Here is a 19,757-nt window from a genome sequence, read left to right as displayed (position 1 = left end):
CCACCTACTCTCATTGCCGTAATTAAATAATAATAATTCTATAAAAATTATAATAATAAAAAAACAACACAAGGGATTGGGTCAAATTTTTGGAGGGCTTAAAGGCAGAAATGTAAACTTATAATTTATAAACATGTTAGCAATTTTATCACACAAAAATCATATTAACATGCATTGTGTTTATTTCTGGTGGCTATACTTTTGAAACTTAACATTTATGTATTGGCCCCATACATTCCTATTTTAAGTGCTTTGTTATTTTATTATTATAATTGTTTATTTATTTTAAGAAAAAGAGGGACAAATTGATATAAATTGTTGTGGTAATCATCATTATTCCATAAAAGCTGTCAATTGAGCTTAACTTGTATTGAACCTGGAATATTACTTTAATTGTTGTGAAAATAATGTCACTGCCAGTGCAATGGTCCAAAACAAAAGAAGGAAAAAAAAGTTTTCTTTATGGAAAATATTTTGTAATTTTAATTTTAGGGATCACGCGCTTCATAAAATGAACCCTTTCATTCATTTGATTTGTTTGTAAATTAAATATTATATCACCCAGCATTTTTTAAAGAAGCAAATAATGTAGTTGTTTGTGGTATCTTGTAGTATATTATAAATTAACATTTTATCTCCATGGTAATTAAGTAAATTATTGTTACAATATTTCTAATGTTTATTTCTGATTTGTTGATTTACATTGGTAGCAGGTACACTCACACACATAAAAATATACAGTATATGTAAGATCTTAAAGATGTAAAATCTCTAAATGCACTACAACAAAACGAATGTATGTTTTTTTTTATTTTATCAAGAAACATTAAACATACAGACAAAACATCAGCGAGGCAACTATCAAACAGCAAATTGTTTTAAACAAGAAAATATATCGGAAAAAATAAAAGACAGTATGTATACTCAATAAACGAGGTAGCTGAATCCACATATCAACTAATGGGTTTCCTCCCATTAATCTCATTTCTTGCAACCATCAAAAAACTATGTAGCCAGTGTTCTTAATGGTGATGGTTTTCTTATAGTCATTGATACCAGAGGAGACAAACATCATTCCTTTATCTGTTTGTTTATGCATTTTACTTATATAAAATACATGTTTATTGTGTAGGGGTTCTTTTGTTACTCTGTGTCAGAGCGGTGCCATCTGAAGACACATGCCAGTATCTTCGCAGTTTGACGTGCTTGTTCTTCATTTACCACACGGAGGAAAGATCCCCACAAGCTCTCTTCTGTATTAAAGCTGTGACACAGAGAGCATATGGGTTGTGAGTTCACAAAACCCCACAAAAATCTATTCTAATTTATACAGTAAATCACCAAACAAATATTTGCTGTCCTAAAGGTTTTTTGACAATATACTTTAAATAGGCTTACACCATCACATAAAATGTAGGCACACTTAGGAAATCTCATTTTGCGATTATACAGCATTATTAAAAAACAATTTCTGCATATATTATTATTATGGCATATATTAAATATAACATATATTATTTTGTATTTAATAACATACAAATATATAATAAATAATTTGATATACATAAGACTGCATATCTGTTGTACATACCATCCTCACTGCGACAGTCTTTGTTCTTCAGATGGAGGTAAGAATGTTGCTGTATAGCAGGCAGAATTTTGGAGATGGCCATTGGGTTGTGGTATGTTGTCTTTCCTGGCATCTGTCCTTAAGCCTCCATAGCAGTTCCACATTCCTCCATCTGACTGCCCATAGCCAACAAGGCCTGCAAGACAGAGAAACACAAGAACCTCCATTTCTGTACTTGAATTAAGACTGGCTCATTTGACAACTCTTATTTAACAGCATTCATGTGTCTGACTGAAAGGTCATACAGTGTTACCACAAGGTTTTCCAGAAGCCAGTGACAGCAGAGTGCTCACAATGATGAAAGTCACTTTCATTTTGCTAATCTGAGATAAAAACTTTTTAAAAAAAAATACAATACACACAACTGGTGAAATATTTCATTAAAATAAAAATAACAAGAAGCACCAAACATAAAATTAAACATTAATTTCCAAAGCGAAAATCATCACGTTCGTTAGAAGAAGAAAAAAAGTTGTTTGTTAGTTATAAACAGTCTGCTATTACAGTTTTTAATTTACGCATTCTGAATGAAATAAAGTTAAACAATATGTTTAGTCGGGTTATTCTTACCTTTAAATGCCAAGTAGCGAGTTGAATCCAGTTCAAAATGTGCAACTCTCTTTTACTATCACATCATATGATAGTGAAGCAGACGCGGAGTTACAGCCCGCGGTCAGTGAACTGATTTGATACTCATTATACTACAGGGCTGTTGAATGCTTGATTCTGATTGGTTGAGAACGTTCTAAGGTGTGCAATTATTTTCAGGGAAACGCACAGCTAAAGAAGTTCCAGGCAGGTCTTGACCGCATTACAGTTCCATATCACTTCGCGTAGTCAACTGTAATAACGGAAAATAGGATACAATTCATAACAAGAAGTGACAGCGACAAATCCACTTCAACTTCAAGAGGAAAAAAAATGACAGACTATTTTGATTTTACAGAAGTAAATTTTAATATTTATGGTGAACATAAACATTTTAACAACTGGGCGACCGCAGTATTGGATAGCTCAGATGAAAAAACAAATAAACGGAAGAGGACATCAAAGGCAGCCGGCAACAACAAAAGACATAAAACAATCAGCGAAGAACAGCTAGACCAACTCAAGGGTGAAAAACATGAAGAAAACACCAAAAAAACAACAGCTTGGGCTGTCAGTGTGTTTAACGTGCAGTTTAATTTTAATAAATAAATTCGTTCGAATTAACGAATGAATTATAACGTATGAATTAATAAATAAATTAAATAATATGACGCACATGATTTTCTGTCTCATTATTGCAACCTCTGTCTCTCTAATAACTACACCTAATAACTGCATTAGTCTGCTGTCAGTGGCTCAAACCTCCGTTACTAACTCTAAAATGACGTTTTGGAATTAGCAACGGAGGCATGGGATTAGATGCGTAAGAAATTAGTCCTACATACAAGAGCGTTTTAATGACAAAAACTTGACAAACGTCTAGAATCACATCATCTGAACAATGTTTCGAGGTGTGGTAACTGTAGTATAAGCGGAATAATTGACTCCGGGCCGTTGAATTATTAGAAAAATAATGCACACCCGAGGTGTAACGGCCACTCCGCTTCGTGACCGCATTACCACCAACGGCCCGTCGTCAATTATTCCTTACTTAATAGAGTTTGTAGTTTGGAAACATATCGCCGTCCTATGTAGTAACCCCTTTATCTTCAATCTTTGTTCTAATTTGTTTTCTTTCCTGAATCAATTTTTAAATGTCGCTCGGCAAAAGAATTAATCGACTCCCTCCCTTCTCCCAAACGTGATATGAGTATGTTTACTGTAATAGACCATTTACGCAAAAACCGGAAATACGTCAAGGAAGTGTAAAACCATTTCCGGTGTAAGCTTTGTTGACGGAGAAATGGCAGCTACCGTTAGAGTGTTTTCGACTAGCCTGACTTGTCTTCCGAAGTTCACCAGCGCCGATGTGGTGAAGAGTGTGGAGATACATTCGTCCACTAAAGGGAACAAACTGGACAAGGGATATAAATTCTTCCACGAAGAGTTTATCCACAATTACCAAGGTAAGTAATCAAGAAATTGCTATAGCTAGCTTTAACCATATCACCGGTTACTCTGTTAACGTTAACTGTAAAGTAAGTAACTTAATGGTAAATCTTAGGTGTTGTGAATTTGTAATATAAGGTATAACACATCGCAGTGAATATGTCGTGTGTATGTTTAAGTGAGAGGGTGTGAGATAACATAACAACCAGTAATTTGGTGAAGCTGTACTAGGTAAATGTTACTGACATTGTGTTGTGACTTAACGTTACGAAGTAAAGTTGTGTATTTCTATGTGAGATAACACGTAATATTTACTTGTTGCATGCGGTTATATAGTATCAAATATACTCCAGGGACAGGTTGTAGTGAGAGGTACATGCTTCAGGTCAATGAGGAAGAGCGAGGAGCCTCACAAACTGGAGGTTTGACTATAGACAGAATGCCGGTTGGCAAAAGTTCAAAAAGTTGCCAGTTCTGGCGTGTTCACTCTTCTTGCTGCGGTTGCGGCACTTTCTTCACTTACTATTTCTTTACTGAAAGTTATAGTATCATGTTATTATGAACATTGATGTAACAGCGCAAGTATGACTTCAGTGTAACCTATTTAATTTGTTATTGTGTCTAGATATCACTGGAGGCAGAAAGTGCCAACCTGAAAGCGTTCACCTGCAGTTGTGCGGCTGGTAAAGGATTCTGCAATCACATAGTTGTCATCCTGTACCAGACCGCTCATTATTCACAGCTGGGTCTGCAGGCTGTTCCACCCCCCCTTGCCTGCACAAGTGGCTTGCAAAGATGGCACAGACCAAGAACACAGGTGGGTTTGTGATAAACATGTCATTATGATTTAAGAACCGATGCGTATCTAAACAACTGTAAATTATTATAAAAACACCCCCAGTAGTGACTACAGACTAGGGCTGCACAATATATAAAAATTATTGAAATATCACAAATGTATATATCGCATATGCATATCGCACCGGCTTGCAATAACTGTGGTCATGAACAAAAGACAAAATCACACTGCTCTTGGCTGAATAACTTTTGTAGCTTTAATAGGAATCAGTACACTGTATATTTAATTCATACAGTGAAAACTAGCAGCGTTTTATTTTTACATTTGATTATTCAGTTTCTTTTGTTAAATAAACCTAATGTAGGCCTTCTTGAAACCCTAAACCCAGTTGTTTACACTGATGTTAAAATAACAATTACTTCTTATGCGCCAGTAAAACACTGCTGTTCACTTGCAGAAGCTGTAGGGATGTTTTCTTGCCACAAAAGAATGTGAAACACGTATGTAGGTTATATAATTTTAAAGATAATTTAAGTTTATTTTACACACTTTAAGCATTATCGTATCGCATATCGAATTATTTATTGAGTTATCGCATAATGCATTTTTCTTCAATATCGTGCGGCCCTTCTACAGACTGTAACTGCTTTTTGTCTTTTACTTTTTTTAAGGGAATCCATCCTGAACCTGTTAGTGAGCTGGTGGTGCAAAAGCCCAAACCAGTGGGTCAGAACGGTCTGAGGTCCACATTGTACAAGGCATATACAGGTGATTAATTTATTAACTGTTTGATTGTTGCTTTGTGAGTAAGTTAAGTTTTTTTTTTTGTTATGACTAACATCATTATGGTTACCGCAGATACAATAAATAAAATGTAAATGAAGTTAAGCACTCATGTCTAACTTTTCTTTTGTGTGACCAATAATCTTGTGTATCTCTTTGCTCTTTTGTCTAGGACCACTGCCAGATCCATATATGATGGCATCTGGAAGCAGATTAAGCCAAGTGCAGCCCCAGCCTCTCATGGCTCTTGTATTGGATGGGGTTTCTGAGATGGAGCTGACGCATCTAAATTTGGGTCTGTCCCTCGTGGATCCCCCATGTCCTATCACTGTCCACCCAAGAAGTCCAGCGACCTCATCCTACACCACATGGCTCCAGAATTTCCGTCCCTTCCTCTGATGCAGCACACTTTTCCCAGGTTGCAATTCGTGCCGACATTACATCAGTTAATGCATCTCCAGTCTCTTGAAGTGTCACCGCAGCTGTCCAGCGAGATAGCAAAAGAAACTCAGCAGCAGTCCAAATGTCCTGCGTGGACACAGCTACGGCGACCAAGGCTGACTGCCAGTCGTTTTTGGGATGCTTGTTGTAGTAAGGCGTGTCGTGAAGAGCAGGAGTCTGCAGCTATTCAGATGATCAGAGGCTGCACAAAGAAAACAGCTGCAATGAAAAGTGGTCTGCTGGTGGAGCCTGAAGTGCTGGCAAACTATGCTGAACTGATGCAAGTTAATGTGCTACCAGCAGGATTCGTCATTCACCCTGATGCACCACATCTCGGGGCCAGTCCAGACGGTCGGGTGTATGACCCTTCAGAGTCGCCTCCTTTTGGCCTGATTGAGGTGAAGAGCAGCACAAAAAATGATCCATCTCAGGTTGCTCACCTCAAGGTGCAGGAAGGCCACGCCAGTCTGAAGCGTTCACATAAATACTACTGGCAGGTTCAGGGCCAACTGGCAATCACAGGACTGACATGGTGTGACTTTGTTACAGATACCTTATCAAATTTAACTGTGGAAAGAATTTGGCGTGATGACTCATTCATAGCGGAAATGAAAGAGAAATTAGATGTATATTATTATGGCACATACATGAATGCATACCTTGAATTCCAGTAATCTTGTCTTTACCAATCAGTTTTTCCTTCTGTCTTACTGTTGATGAACTGTAATGTTTTTTTTTTATTGTAAATGTTTGTGTTATTTATTGAATAAGTTGTTATTAATCAGTTGATGTTACACATATATACCAAAAAATTAAAGGATGCATCATTTTGACCAAAATTGTTTTAATCGTTTTAGTGAAATCAGTCACATTTCAACAGAACAATATTAAACAATATTAATATAACAATTATATTTAATTTAAAGTTTAAGAATATGTGGGAACACTAAATTATTTACATACTATTTACACATTACGACACAGCCACCAACGTAATCCTCCGGAGCGAAGTGCCGGCTGCAGACATAGGTGCTACCTCTTTTTATGTCAAAACTGTTCCCTTCCTCTCTTCGGATCGCCTGTATCCATTTGGGTTTCAGGTTTGGATCGACAGGAAAAGAATGAAACGAAAGGTAGGGCTGTTTTTGGGTGGAAGACGAACAGCATGAAACACAACAGAAACTGTGACTCTTCGACTCTGCCATTTTTCGTATCTGCCGCTACGATAACAGGAAGTTCTAATACACGTCATTGACGTATTTCCGGTCGAAAAATGCGGAAGTGCGTAAAAGGTCAATAATAGTCAACTTCCGGTTAAAGAACTACAAAACCTATAAACTACAAGTCCCATGGGTCCTTGCTCATAGACTTTTCCAGTAAAGCGTCGTAAAATTCAGACCCAGACAACTTCTCACGTCAACTGTCTTTAGAAATTTGTAACACATTGCTAACAAAACTGACATTCAGTTTTTGTGAACGCGTTAAAGGTAAGTGTTTATATTCATAAAAGATCTGACGAGGTGTTGTTTTTATGTTTTGGGGCGTGTGATTAGAGCATGTTTAAAGCTGCAGCCAGCGAACAATTCAACTTATTTTTTCCCAGGATGCAACCCAATGTCGTAGTTGTGAATTATTTTAGGTCAGTGCAGGTGAAGTTGAGATAAATATTGGCTTGTCCAGAGCATACAAAAATTGCATTTAAGTAGCATGGCCTACGGTGTGAGATTATGCATACATTTACAGCATTACATATAGTAAACACCTGAAGTGTTCACTACCAGATAACAGTTTGTCCTGTTAAAACCCTAAAACAGCTAGGTCAACGATATATTTCTTTGCTAGTAAGCACGCAGACAGCTAAATAAAAAAATTAAGCTAGTTACAAGTAATTGAAAAGGTTTAAGCTTTGGGCTCTCCTTTGCTACCCATTTCCTTGTTACTTTAAAGGGGCACTCAGTATTTTTTTTCCTCATTAGAAAAAGTTACTCATTAAGAAATTAATTATAATTTTGAAACGTATGTATAAAACCATAAGCACTCTGATTAGATGAAGACTATCATATCAGTAACCTTATATAAACTATTTTATTCTATATGGAGAGGGTCCCCTCATGGGGGCTGCCATGTTGAGATCACATGGCCAGCCAAATACTACTACACTACTCAATCTCAGTAACTATTCTGTTATTGGACACTTTCACTCATTGATTAAATTAATCATGGCCTACTGTCAATATTGAATTTCTATAATAGAATTGGTAGCTGAAACTATTGTGTTTGAATGATGATGCATCCACACTGCTAGGTGTCCGTGCAAGTCTGAGACGACAAATTCAATAAATTACAGAGTGCACCTTTAATTAATCTCTTTTTGAAGATTAGAATGGGCAAATCCAGTATCATGTAGAACTGCTGCAGAACCTGTTCTGACTATTGATTTAATAATTGATCTGTTTCACAGATTGTTTCTTCCACCCTCCACTAAAGACCCTGATGTCTTCAGCTCATCTTTGGCTGGAAGATGATGCGGAACCACAGGTCAGGAAGCAGCAAACTGGAGTTTGTTATGTACTCTCCTAATGTGCACTTTAGTAACCCTGATTTGGGCACAATTAATGGGCCCAAAAGAGACTCCCATCAACTGACTTGTGGATCTATGCCAAATAAGTGAGTATTACACTTGAATGCCTTTTGTGCAGTCCTTGTTTATGCAAACAAATGAACACAAGTGCCTCGTAGATGATAATAACTCAACATGACAAATGATTTCATCTTGTTTGTCATGACTTCAAAACTTAGAAGCTGGGAGAGAAGATGTATGAGGAAGCAGAGGAGAAGGACAAATGATGAGTGAGTACATTTTTCACAGATAGACCTTGCAGTTGTTGATGGAACCGATGATGGATTTGACATTATGCTGCAGTATGGGTGTGCGATAAGACCAAAATCGTATCACTATATGAGCAGTTTTATTTCACTGAAACAATATTGATATCATGGTGACAGAACAAAAATCATTATTTTTGCTGGAAATTAAATTAAAAATATTTTATACAGGATGTCAAATAACCCTGTGATTGTTTTACAAGATAATCCATCAAATTCAGTTCTTTACAAATGAAAGTTAATTCATCACATTTGATTTTCTCTTTTTTATTTGTAACATAATGGACTCAAACCAAAAGATATGATTATTAATATCAAATGAATTGTCTTTTTACAATCCCAATTTTGAAAAGGTTGGGACAGTATGGAACAAGCTATTAAAAAGGAGTGATTTGTAAATTCTATTCACCCGGTGCTATATTGGAAACACCCCAACAACACATTATTTGATGTTTTAACTTGTGAATTTAATTGTAAATAAAATGTGATTGCAATATTCTCCAAAAAAGTTGAGAAAGTCAAGTGTTTACCACTGTGTAACATCACCATATCTTCTAATAACACTTACTAAGCATTTGGACACTGAAGACACAAGTTTAAGTTTAGCAAGCAGAATTTTCCTCCATTCATCCATTATGCAGGTCTTCAGCTGCACAATTGTACGGTGTCTTCATTGTCGTATTTTGATTAAACATTTATTGCAGCCTTTAGGTAGTCAACAATTGTATTTGCTAAGGAAGCAAATTCATGAAAATTATTGAACGGAAAATCCAACTGACGATTAATAGGGTCCAGGCCTGGTCTGTGTCCAATGTGTTTAAGTTCTTGGAAGAGTAAAACTGTCTGTATGCATTTTTGCTAGTCACGCTCTCCATCATGACCCAGAGCTATTTATGGATGGTGATCCTATCAAAGTTGTCAAGGAGACCAAATCACTTGGAATAACCTGAAAAAATGTTTTTTTTTTTTTTAAAGCAATGGCTAGTTTAAAGGTTATAGCAAAGACTAAGTGAGGAGCAGAGAGCTCCGGTCTCCTAAACATTTACAGAATGCTGATCGGGTCACGTTTGGACTATGGAAGCATAATGTATGCTCAGCCAGGAAATTGTATATCCGACTATTGGACACAGTTCACCAAGGCATACGTCTGGCTCTGGGGGCTTTCAGAACATCACCAATAGAAAGTTTATATATAGAGGCTAATGAACTTTCTCTAGAGAACAGATGTCTCAAATTAGACCTGCAATACTCAACAAAAGTAAAGACCAACAAAGAAAATCCAGCATATCATGCAATCTTCTCACCCCAATATTCATATCTGTATGAGAGAATACCGAGGCATATTCAACCTTTTAGAAAACATAAAATTTGACTTAAGCATACTGGAAGAGACATATTTCTGCAATATCCCACCTTGGAATCTCAATAAACCAAAAATAATCCTGGACTTAATAAAACAAAAAATCGGAATGAATACCTTCAACCTGGATATCAAAGAGATGTTTTCATCACACACACACACACACACTATATATACAGACAGATCAAAGGCTGGAGATCATGTGTCAGCTGCATATGTGATCCATCACCAAAAAAGCTGAATAAGGATCCCCAATCAGAGCTCATTTTTTACAACAGAGGCCAACGCTATTATTCTGGCACTGTATCACATCAAAACCACACGACAGAGAAATGTCTTAATAACATATTCAAAATAACATCTTCAAGTGCTTGCATCACTCAAAAATGACCACCCAGCCCTTGTAAAGATTGTAACCAAATTGTCAGCTCTGTAGGCACAGAATTTTAATATTTACTTTTGCTGGGTACCAGGCTATTGTGGAATCCTAGGAAATGAATAAGCAGACTCCACTGCTAAAGAAGCACTTCCTACAGATCGTAAAAAATGCTCCATACCACCCTCAGATATGAAACCTTCCATAATCTCTTGTATCATCAACAAATGACAAACAGAATGGGATCAATGCATTACAAACAAATTGCATGAAATCAACCCTGTAGTGGGCAAAAGACATTTCTTCTGTTAAAGTAATTGCTGGGGTCAGATCATTTACACCCATTGCCGAATAGGATATTCCAGACTCCCACAAGTTTTTAATATCAGATGAAGTTCCTCCATTATGCACCACATGTCAGAATCAGCTATCTTTGAAACATATTTTATTGGATTGTGCTGGATTTATTTCTTTTAGGAATTTATTTTACTCTGCAAACATTTTGAAGGGATTTTTACAGTCAAACTTAAGTTAGTTTTAGAGTTTATAATGAAATTAAATTTTAAAAACCATATATCTTTTTAATTAATCTACGTTAACATATTTTTACGTATTTTTCGCCATGAAAATGGCTGAGATGGTATAAAATCACTAACGACTAACTAACTATCATTGCCTTATTTTGCACTTCATAACGCGCCACACAATATAACCTATAACACCAGAATTAAAAACGAAACACTCAAAACAGTAAAAAATAAAATGATAAAACAGATATCAGTTCTAAATAATGATTGGAGTCACATTCTAACTGATATACGTATATATATACCTTTATTTTGCTGAACACTGTGATACAGTGTATTTTGCATGCACTCTTTCCCTTTAGAACCTTTCGTCCCAAAAGACGAAAGCTGATGGGAGGCGACGGAGTAGAAATAGCTGAGTATCCAAGTGTGAAAGTGAGGCACGGATGGACTGTGGACTGCACTGCCCCTTCCCCTTCTTCTGATACCAGCTTGGTTCAGTCACAGACTGAACCCAGGACAGAGGAGATGGGTCTGCCCTTCACTGCCTCTCACTCTCCAATATTCAGAGTTCACACAGAGGTGTCAGGCATGGAGGTAGAGACAGCTCAGAGGAGACTGCAGGAAATGGAAGAGAGGTGAGAATGACTAGAAGAGGCCATTTAACTTGATTTCGAACTGTATGCATGTGCTCTTTTGTTTATCTCTGCTTGTTCTTTATCTCTGTTCTAAGCACAATGCTGTAGAAACATTATGTATGCTGTTATTTTATTCTCACAACCAAAGTTTTTTTTTTTGGATGTATATAATGGTAGATTGGTATTTGATAGAATGGTAGATTTTATGGACAACCTTCTGATACTGCGTTATTTGTCAGAATAACTTTGGAAGATGAAGGCGATGAGGAGCTGGATGTGGAACCAGCTCCACGCAGGCCAGTGTTGGTGATGTCTGACAGCCTAAGGGAGGGGTTACAGCGTGGGATTAGTGACATTCTACCCCATACAGTGGCACAGTCAGTGTGAGTGTATTTTACTGCTTTTTTACTACAATACTAAAATTACACAGTTTGCCACAATCAATGTCAAACATCATAAAGAAAACTAATGTCACTGCAGTTGTCAGTCTATTGTTTGTTTAAAATTCCCAATAGACCTTATTCACAGCAGCGCCATCTTGGATTTTTTTAACTGGAATGACAATGAGGCTGTGAAGGATAGACATAAAGGCTCTTCAATTTGCTGCACTGCAGTTTAAAGTGTTTTTGGATGTTCTGCAGACAAAACATTGAAAAAACGTCTTTACAAGAACTTTCAGTAGACAAAAAACTCCAGACAGCATGAGTTGTGGATAATCAGATGGTATCTTGGAGCTTTATACAGCTTTATATTGTGCATGCCATTGAAGAGACCGTATGTCTATCCCTCATAGCCTAGTTTTCATTGACATCAAAAGCGAAAGATGACACTACTGTGAATAAGGTAATTTTTGAGTGAAACAGAACTTTTAGGAATCTAGCTTAGAGCCCATTGTAAAGAGTTGCCTGGATTTGTTCCTGGCAGGCGGCAGATGCCTTAAACCCACCCCATCGTAATCCTAACCATATGGAGCTTGTAAGGCATACTAGCCTGCCAGTAATGACCACAGGCAACTTTCTCCCATTGCGGCACTTAGAACAATCTTTTTCCCATATTTCTGCAGGAGCCGTTCTTGTATGGAACTGGTGGTATGGCGCCCTCCAGAGGACCCTCTCACCCAGAGGCTGAAAGACTCCCTACAAAGACAGCAGCGTAAGCAGCTGTCAGTGAGAAGACAGACTCTCACTCCTATACCATCTATTAGCACCACATCCCTGCCCCAGTTCACAGCCACCAATGTGCAAACATTCAGCCCCCTGTTCAGCAGCCCTGCGTTTCTCAACTCTGGAGAGGAAGACATGGAGATATAGAGGGAAATCTTTCAAGGATCTGACTGTATTCTGTGTACAGAATAAGCTTTGAACTAATTCAGACTGCTCAGGCATCACAATATCTGTGAAAAATGAAGAATAACCACAAGGGGTGAAGCTTTGCGCAAGTATCCGATGAGATTTTTTTGTACCCTTTTTTTTAAATTTTTAATTTTTTTTTTACCTGCTCTTTGACTGTTGGAGAACACTTTCTTTGTAGCTGGGACCTTACTTGCACTAGTAAAAATGATAAGTATCATATGTGAACGTCATTTTTGATGTTTTTTCCTGCGGTACATAGGTCAAGTGTGCAGTCACAGTTTTATAGTCATTACGTAGCTTAAAGTCTTCTGTTTGCTGTTAATAGTACTTATCCTATATTAACTAATTTCTGGTTAATATTGCAAGAAACATATGTTTTGTCTTTATACAGTTATACATCCAATAAAATCATCTTATGCCCCATAGTTTATTCATCACCGTCTCCCTTCTAGCTGGTCATCCTGGCCCAACTTGCTTCAATAGTGGCAAAAGCATGACTATTTCATTTTATATGCATAAAAAATACTGTAAGCACTTCATATAGTTATGTTTTTATATTAACTAATAATCATTACTTTCTGCTTTTAATTTGATTTAGTATATAAAATGTTTTTCCTTATTTCAGTCGTTGGTTACACACATGTAAGAAGGGAAGATGGGAAATGTGTGCACACCCACATACATTCATTTCATCTCGTTTCTAGCACTAATTAGCGCAAATGTATCCTCTGCCTCTTTCAGGCAGGTACCAGACAGTGCGTGACTCTGTACTAATTAACATTAGATCATCCCTTTAGTGTCAATACACACATTTTTTCTGGGTCATTCACAGACAGGGTCATTAACAGAAAGGCTGTAATTCTCCATAGAGAAATCAAGCTTCAATTTTCCATTGAGATGCAATGATTATTACATTAGTATTAGTAAATGATAATTAGATTAAAAAATAATTAAAAAAAAGCTTAAAAGTTTTGGTCACCATTCACTTGCATTTTATGGACCTACAGAACAGATATTCTTCAAAAAAATCTTTATTGGTGTTCAGCAGAAGAAAGAGTCAGTCAGTGGCATAACTTGGATCTTATGGGACCCAGTGCAAAGAACCTGTCAGGCCCTCTCCTTGGGGAGCCTGGGTCATGTTGCGGGCCCCCTCTCACCCCGGGCCCTAGGGCGGCTGCCCTCCCTGTTACGCCCACTGATATATATATATATATATATATATATATATATATATATATATATATATATACACACAGTGCATCCGGAAAGTAGTCCCAGCGCTTCACTGTTTCCACATTTTGTTATGTTACAGCCTTATTATATCCAAAATAGATTAAATTAATTATTTTCCTAAAAATTCAACAAACAATACCCCATAATGACAATGTGAAAGAAGTTTGTTTAAAATGTTTGCAAACTTATTAAAAACAAAGAAAATCATATGTACATAAGTATTCACAACCTTTGCTCAATATTTTGTTGAAGCACCTTTGGCACCAATAACAGCCTCATGTGTTTTTGTGTATGATGCTACAAGCTTGGCACACCTATTTTTGGGCAGTTTCTCCCATTCTTCTTTGCAGGACCTCCCAAGCTCCATCAGGTTGAATGAGTAGCATCGGTGCACAGCCAATTTCAGATCTCTCCAGAGATGTTCAATCAGGTTCAAGTCTGGGCTCTGGCTAGGCCACTCGAGGACATTCACAGAGTTGTCCCGTAGCCACTCCTTTGTTATCTTGGCTGTGTGCTTAGGGTCGTTGTCCTGTTGGAAGATGAACCTTCACCCCAGTCTGAGTTCCAGAGTGCTCTGGAGCAGGTTTTCATCAAGGATGTCTCTGTACATTGCTGCATTTATCTTTCCCTTGATCCTGACTAGTCTCCCAGTTCCTGCCGCTGAAAAACATCCCAACAGCATGATGCTGCCACCACCATGCTTCACTGTAGGGATAGTACTGGCCAGGTGATGAGCAGTGCCTGGTTTCCTCCAGACATGATGCTTGCCATTCAGGCCAATAAGTTCAATCTTTGTTTCATCAGACCAGAGAATTTTGTTTCTCATAGTCCGAGTCCTTCAGGTGCCTTTTGGCAAACTCCAGGTGGGCTGTCATGTGCCTTATACTGAGGAGTGGCTTCTGTCTGGCCACTCTACCTTACAGGCCTTATTGGTGGAGTGCTGCAGAGATGGTTGTTCTTCTAGAAGGTACTCCTCTCTCCACAGAGAAACGCTGGTGCTCTGTCAGAGTGACCATCGTTACTTGGTCACCTCCCTGACTAAGGCCCTTCTCCCCGATCGCTCAGTTTGGCCAGGCGGCCAGCTCTAGGAAGAGTCCTGGTAATTCTGTTATTTAATTAAGGTCTGTATCATTTTCTATAGACATGTGTAGTGTCTTGTTAAATGTCGACAGCTGAAAATTGCCCATTTGTAGAGTATACTGATCATTAGCTTTATAGCTAACCTGGCTAAATGTATAATCATGTTTTTTGACAGAAATGTCCTTTTAAAACGTGTGATACGAGATTGTTTATTTTTCTGTTATGTCGCATTTCTTTTAAGGAGCAATGTCATGTATTGAAATGAAAGTGCAATACAAAATTTAAATAATCCATAACATTTTCTTTGGGTTGACTTACTTAAAAAGGAAAATTCTGTTATTTACTCACCCTCATGTTTTTTTTCTTTTTTTCGTTCAAACCTGAACTATTTAATTTTTTCTGTGGAGTATAAGGATATATTGTACAATGTAGATGCCGCTAATGAGGCTGAAATGAAGGCGATGAGGTCAGTCCCTATCATAATTCCTGACATCTCCTTTTGAGTTCCACAGAAGAAAGTCAGTCGTTTGGGTTTGGAACAACATGAATATGAGTATTAATGATGACTCAATATTGATCGTGCCTGGTAACATGTTCATGTAAAATGGCTAGAAAAAGCATTTTAGCTTAGCGTAAACCTGACAATTTACACAAGGTTTATTTCTATTTCTTCTGCTCCAAACTTACTTCAAACTTCTCTGTCGGTTAGAATGAATGACACATCATGAGAAAGTGTTTCACTGCTGCTCAAATGCACTTTGGATCACATAATTTATCTGTATGAATGTTTTCCATCTGAAAGGACTAAATATTAAATTAAACAAATGACAATAAAACAAAACAAAGTAATCTCTTCAGTAATCAAAATACTTTTTGAATGTAACAATTCTTATTATTAATGATTTAAATTGTAAATGTAGTGGAATACAGTTACTTATATTTTGCATTTTAAATATGTAATTCCATTACTCACCAACCGTAAATATACATATTTACTAGTCATAAGGGATAGTTCTCTTTCTGTCTCTCTTTCTGTGCAATCTCTCTGTTTTCTCAAGCGTGACTGGATTAGTGTGTGTCTAGCTTTATCTGACTTTGCCATCAGATTAAATGTTCAGACATCAGCTTCAAAGAGGCTTAACCTGATATGCCATCTCCTCTTTTTAACCAGGACACTGTTAAATTCTCTTGCTCCATAAAACAGACTTTTGCTTATCTGTTAGACTACAAATCTATTCTTGGGGCTCGGCACAAAATTAATTATAATAGTGGGCTCCAGCTCCTGTCCAGCATGTGGAACCAGCATTGTAAAGACACGTTTAGTGGGCCCCCCTTGTCACAATGCCCAGGACAAAGTTTTCTGTTGTCCCCTCCAGACAACGACCCTGTTTCAGAGAATATCGATGCTCTGGGACTATTAAGTATTTTCCAGGTACCATCTGGAAGACATTGTGGACTGACTACTGTCCGTCTACTGGATTAGCAGTCACATTGTCTGTGGCTTATGTATTCGGTAATCACCTTAGTAATTAGATTGGCTTAAAGTGTAGTAGAATCACTGATCAGGACATTTGTACCTTCGCCTGACTGATCGAAAAGTTTTCTGAACAGAAGATCACAAATCCATCACCTTGAAAATTCCTTAAACTGATGAAGGGAAGAAAGAACCTGTAAGTTTTTGGTACAGATTAAGACTGTCCAGTGGCTAATACTCTCTGAGTGTCTAAATGTGTTTATGTGTGTGCATCTATGTATGTTTTAATAATGTTTTAAGCTTTAGTAAAGCCTTAGTAATGGGACTTGAGACTGTTAAAATGGCCTTTAGATGTTTATAGCAGAGAAATGTTAGAAAACAAGTAGAAGAGGTTGCCGAACTGGCTTTACCAAATTATGTTTTTGTGTTTTAGGAGCTTCAATACAAGAAGCTTGTATTTATGTATCAGTCATTCTTTTCTCATTCTTTTCTGAGCGTAAGAATGATCTAAAGCTTATGAGAAGTACATTGAAAAGTCACAGGCAAAACTGAATCACAAAAGCAACACAGAAGGTGGATGAACAGAAAAGGGCATGACACAACAACAGGAGATGGTGATTGCCGAGAAGTTGGAGCCTCTGATGAGGGGTATGGAGGTCCTGTTGATGGAGGTGGAGCATCTGCGTGGGCACTGTGGCCATAGCAACCTGGAATTGAGACGCCACATCATGGAGCTCCGCCTGGAGAACAGAACACTGACTGAGAAATACAACGTCCTTGCCCAGGAGCTTCAGGATGCCTTGGAGATCACTGAGGACCTTCAGGACACCAAATACGCCTTGGATGCCAAAGAGAGGCAATCTGAAAAACTCAGCCGACAGCTTTGATTAAACTGCAGATGTTCATTGATTTCATTGGAGAATAATGATCAGTCTGAGAGGTGCAGTAGAGACAGAAATCTCACAGGAGTCAAGGAACAGTCAAGGAGAATTCCGCATTAACCTTCTGTACAGTGTTGAGTGTACATGATGGGATCAAGAATTAGTGTGAATACAGGTAATTTCATCAGAAAGGCACACTTTCTGTTGATTTGTCATTGTTTAGATGCAGCTAGCAATGTAGTGGCTAAAAACTATTTTGATTTCAGTTACTCTCAATTTGTCATTTGTCAAGCCGCAAGGTCATGTTCACTAGCTACTGCACTACAACTTATTTTGCTACAATAAAATCATCTTGTAATCATGTAATAATTATTAAGATGTTTCTTCTAGTGAAACACTGAAAGGTTAGACAACAAAGATGAAATAAACTTTGAGTGCTTTTAAAAATTATGCATTATAAAACATGTGCTGCAATGTATACAAAGTGTAACAGGGTTAAATGACAGGTTGTAAACTCTATTAGCTACATAGTTTCATTCATTTCAAAGTCAAACTCAAACAGTCATGAAGTCTTTTAATTTAAAAGTTAATCCTTTGAGCTTTATCATCTTTTGATGTTTAACATCCACCTACAATAAAGCACAGAATCTTGTCCTTTTTGTTCATGAGTTCCACAAAGGAGGTAAATGTTATTTTCTTGTCTTTTTCCTAATTAAGTAATTGACAAATTCTAGGATAAGAGAGTTGAAAGGAATATTCCGGGTTAAATACAAATTTAGCATAATGTTGATTACCACAAAAATACATTTTGACTTGCCCCTCCTTTTCATTTAAAAAAAAGCAAAACAAGCAGTTACAGTGAGGAACATACAATGGAAGTGAATGAGGACAATTTTTGGAGGATTTAAACACAGACACTTTTCATTTAATAAAAGAACTTACATTAATTCTTCTGTTAAAATTCATTCTTATTATTTGAGCTGTAAAGTTGTTTAAATTGTCATTTCTACAGTCATTTTATGGTTTGTTGGCATTACATAATCATGGTTGTAAAATTGGCTATAACTTTCCACAGAAAATGTACCACATTAAAATCATGTTTACATGCATATCCTTTATGTCTTGTGGCTAAACTTTTGAAACAGTATTTTAACATTCAAAAATTGGCCCCCATTCACTTACATTGTAAGTGCCACACTGTAACCCAAATGTTTGCTTTTATTAAAGAAAAGGAGGGATGAGTTTTTGGAAGGAAATTGGTACTTTAATTCACCAAAGTGGCATTCAACTGATCACAAAGTATAGTCAGGACATTATTGATGTAAAAAACATCACCATCACTATTTGAAAAAAGTAATTTGATCAAATCTAGACAGGCTCCATTTCCAGCAGCTATCATTCCAACACCTGATCTTTGAGTTATCATGCTAAATTGCTAATTTGGTCCTAGAAAATCACTTGCTATTATATCAAACACAGCTGAAAGCTATTTGGTTCGTTAAACAAAGCTTAACGTTGTCTTTGTTTTGAGATGCCACAGTATGCAATAGACTTGAATGTCTTAAAGTCAATATTAGGACAAAAATGGTGAAAAGAAACCGCTTTCTCTAGAAATTCAGTAGTTAATCATAGTTTTGAGGAATGCAGGCTATACAATGCTAGAAGATTTCACACAAAGGTGTACACTACAGTCTTCAAAGATAAAGGACAACTGGCTCTAACAAGGACAGAAAGTGATGTTGAAGGCCCAGATGTACAACAAATCTAGAGGATAAGTACATCAGAGTCTCTATAGTTTGAGAAATATGCCTTGCAGTGGGCAAAGAAACATAGACATTGGACAGCACATAGCCTAATTGGAAAAGAGTGTTATGGATCTTCAACCCATTGTGCTTTTGTGGGATCAGCTAGACTATAAGGTCTGTGAGAAGTGCCCGACAAGACAGTCATACCTATGGCAAGTGCTACAGGAAGAGTGGGGTGAAATGTCACTTGAGTATCTGGACAAACTAACAGCTAGAATGACAAGGATCTGCAAAGCTGTCATTGCTGCACATAGAGGATTTTTTGATGAGAACTCCGAAGTAGTTTAAGAAGTTCTGATTTTTTTTTTTTTATTCTTGTAGTTCTTGTAATTTTTCATGTTATTAATGTCCTGACTATGTGATTAGTTGAATGCCGCTTTGGAGAATAAAGTACCAATTTCTTTCCATAAGCGCAAAATCTATACATTATTCCAAACTTTTGGTGTGTGTGCGTG

The 19,757-nt window shown here is 37.1% G+C and overlaps 2 protein-coding genes and 1 long non-coding RNA gene across 3 annotated transcripts; 2 read left to right on the top strand and 1 right to left on the bottom strand.

Moving 5' to 3' along the window:
* Positions 1 to 812: 812 nt before the first annotated feature.
* Positions 813 to 3,394, bottom strand: LOC127643198 (uncharacterized). Its single transcript, XR_007970466.1, has 3 exons — positions 2,201 to 3,394; positions 1,592 to 1,766; positions 813 to 1,264 (listed from the first exon to the last, which is right to left on the bottom strand). It is a non-coding gene; the product is annotated as an uncharacterized LOC127643198 (long non-coding RNA).
* Positions 3,395 to 3,510: 116 nt separating this feature from the next.
* On the top strand, positions 3,511 to 6,507 carry LOC127643070 (uncharacterized). The gene is made up of 4 exons (XM_052125622.1): positions 3,511 to 3,684; positions 4,293 to 4,484; positions 5,138 to 5,234; positions 5,422 to 6,507. The coding sequence occupies exon 4, from the start codon at positions 5,567 to 5,569 to the stop codon at positions 6,362 to 6,364; it is 798 nt and encodes a 265-aa protein (XP_051981582.1). The 5' UTR covers positions 3,511 to 3,684; positions 4,293 to 4,484; positions 5,138 to 5,234; positions 5,422 to 5,566; the 3' UTR covers positions 6,365 to 6,507.
* A 521-nt stretch (positions 6,508 to 7,028) lies between these two features.
* Positions 7,029 to 14,015, top strand: LOC127642930 (coiled-coil domain-containing protein 117-like). The gene is made up of 6 exons (XM_052125379.1): positions 7,029 to 7,177; positions 8,152 to 8,357; positions 8,490 to 8,540; positions 11,202 to 11,477; positions 11,717 to 11,860; positions 12,541 to 14,015. The coding sequence occupies exons 2-6, from the start codon at positions 8,212 to 8,214 to the stop codon at positions 12,785 to 12,787; spliced, it is 864 nt and encodes a 287-aa protein (XP_051981339.1). The 5' UTR covers positions 7,029 to 7,177; positions 8,152 to 8,211; the 3' UTR covers positions 12,788 to 14,015.
* Positions 14,016 to 19,757: the final 5,742 nt, after the last annotated feature.

Source organism: Xyrauchen texanus, chromosome 4 (genome assembly GCF_025860055.1).
Source record: "Xyrauchen texanus isolate HMW12.3.18 chromosome 4, RBS_HiC_50CHRs, whole genome shotgun sequence".
NCBI lineage: Eukaryota > Metazoa > Chordata > Actinopteri > Cypriniformes > Catostomidae > Xyrauchen > Xyrauchen texanus.
Note: the sequence above shows the minus strand (reverse complement) of the source record. Positions and strands in the feature narration are given on the sequence as shown.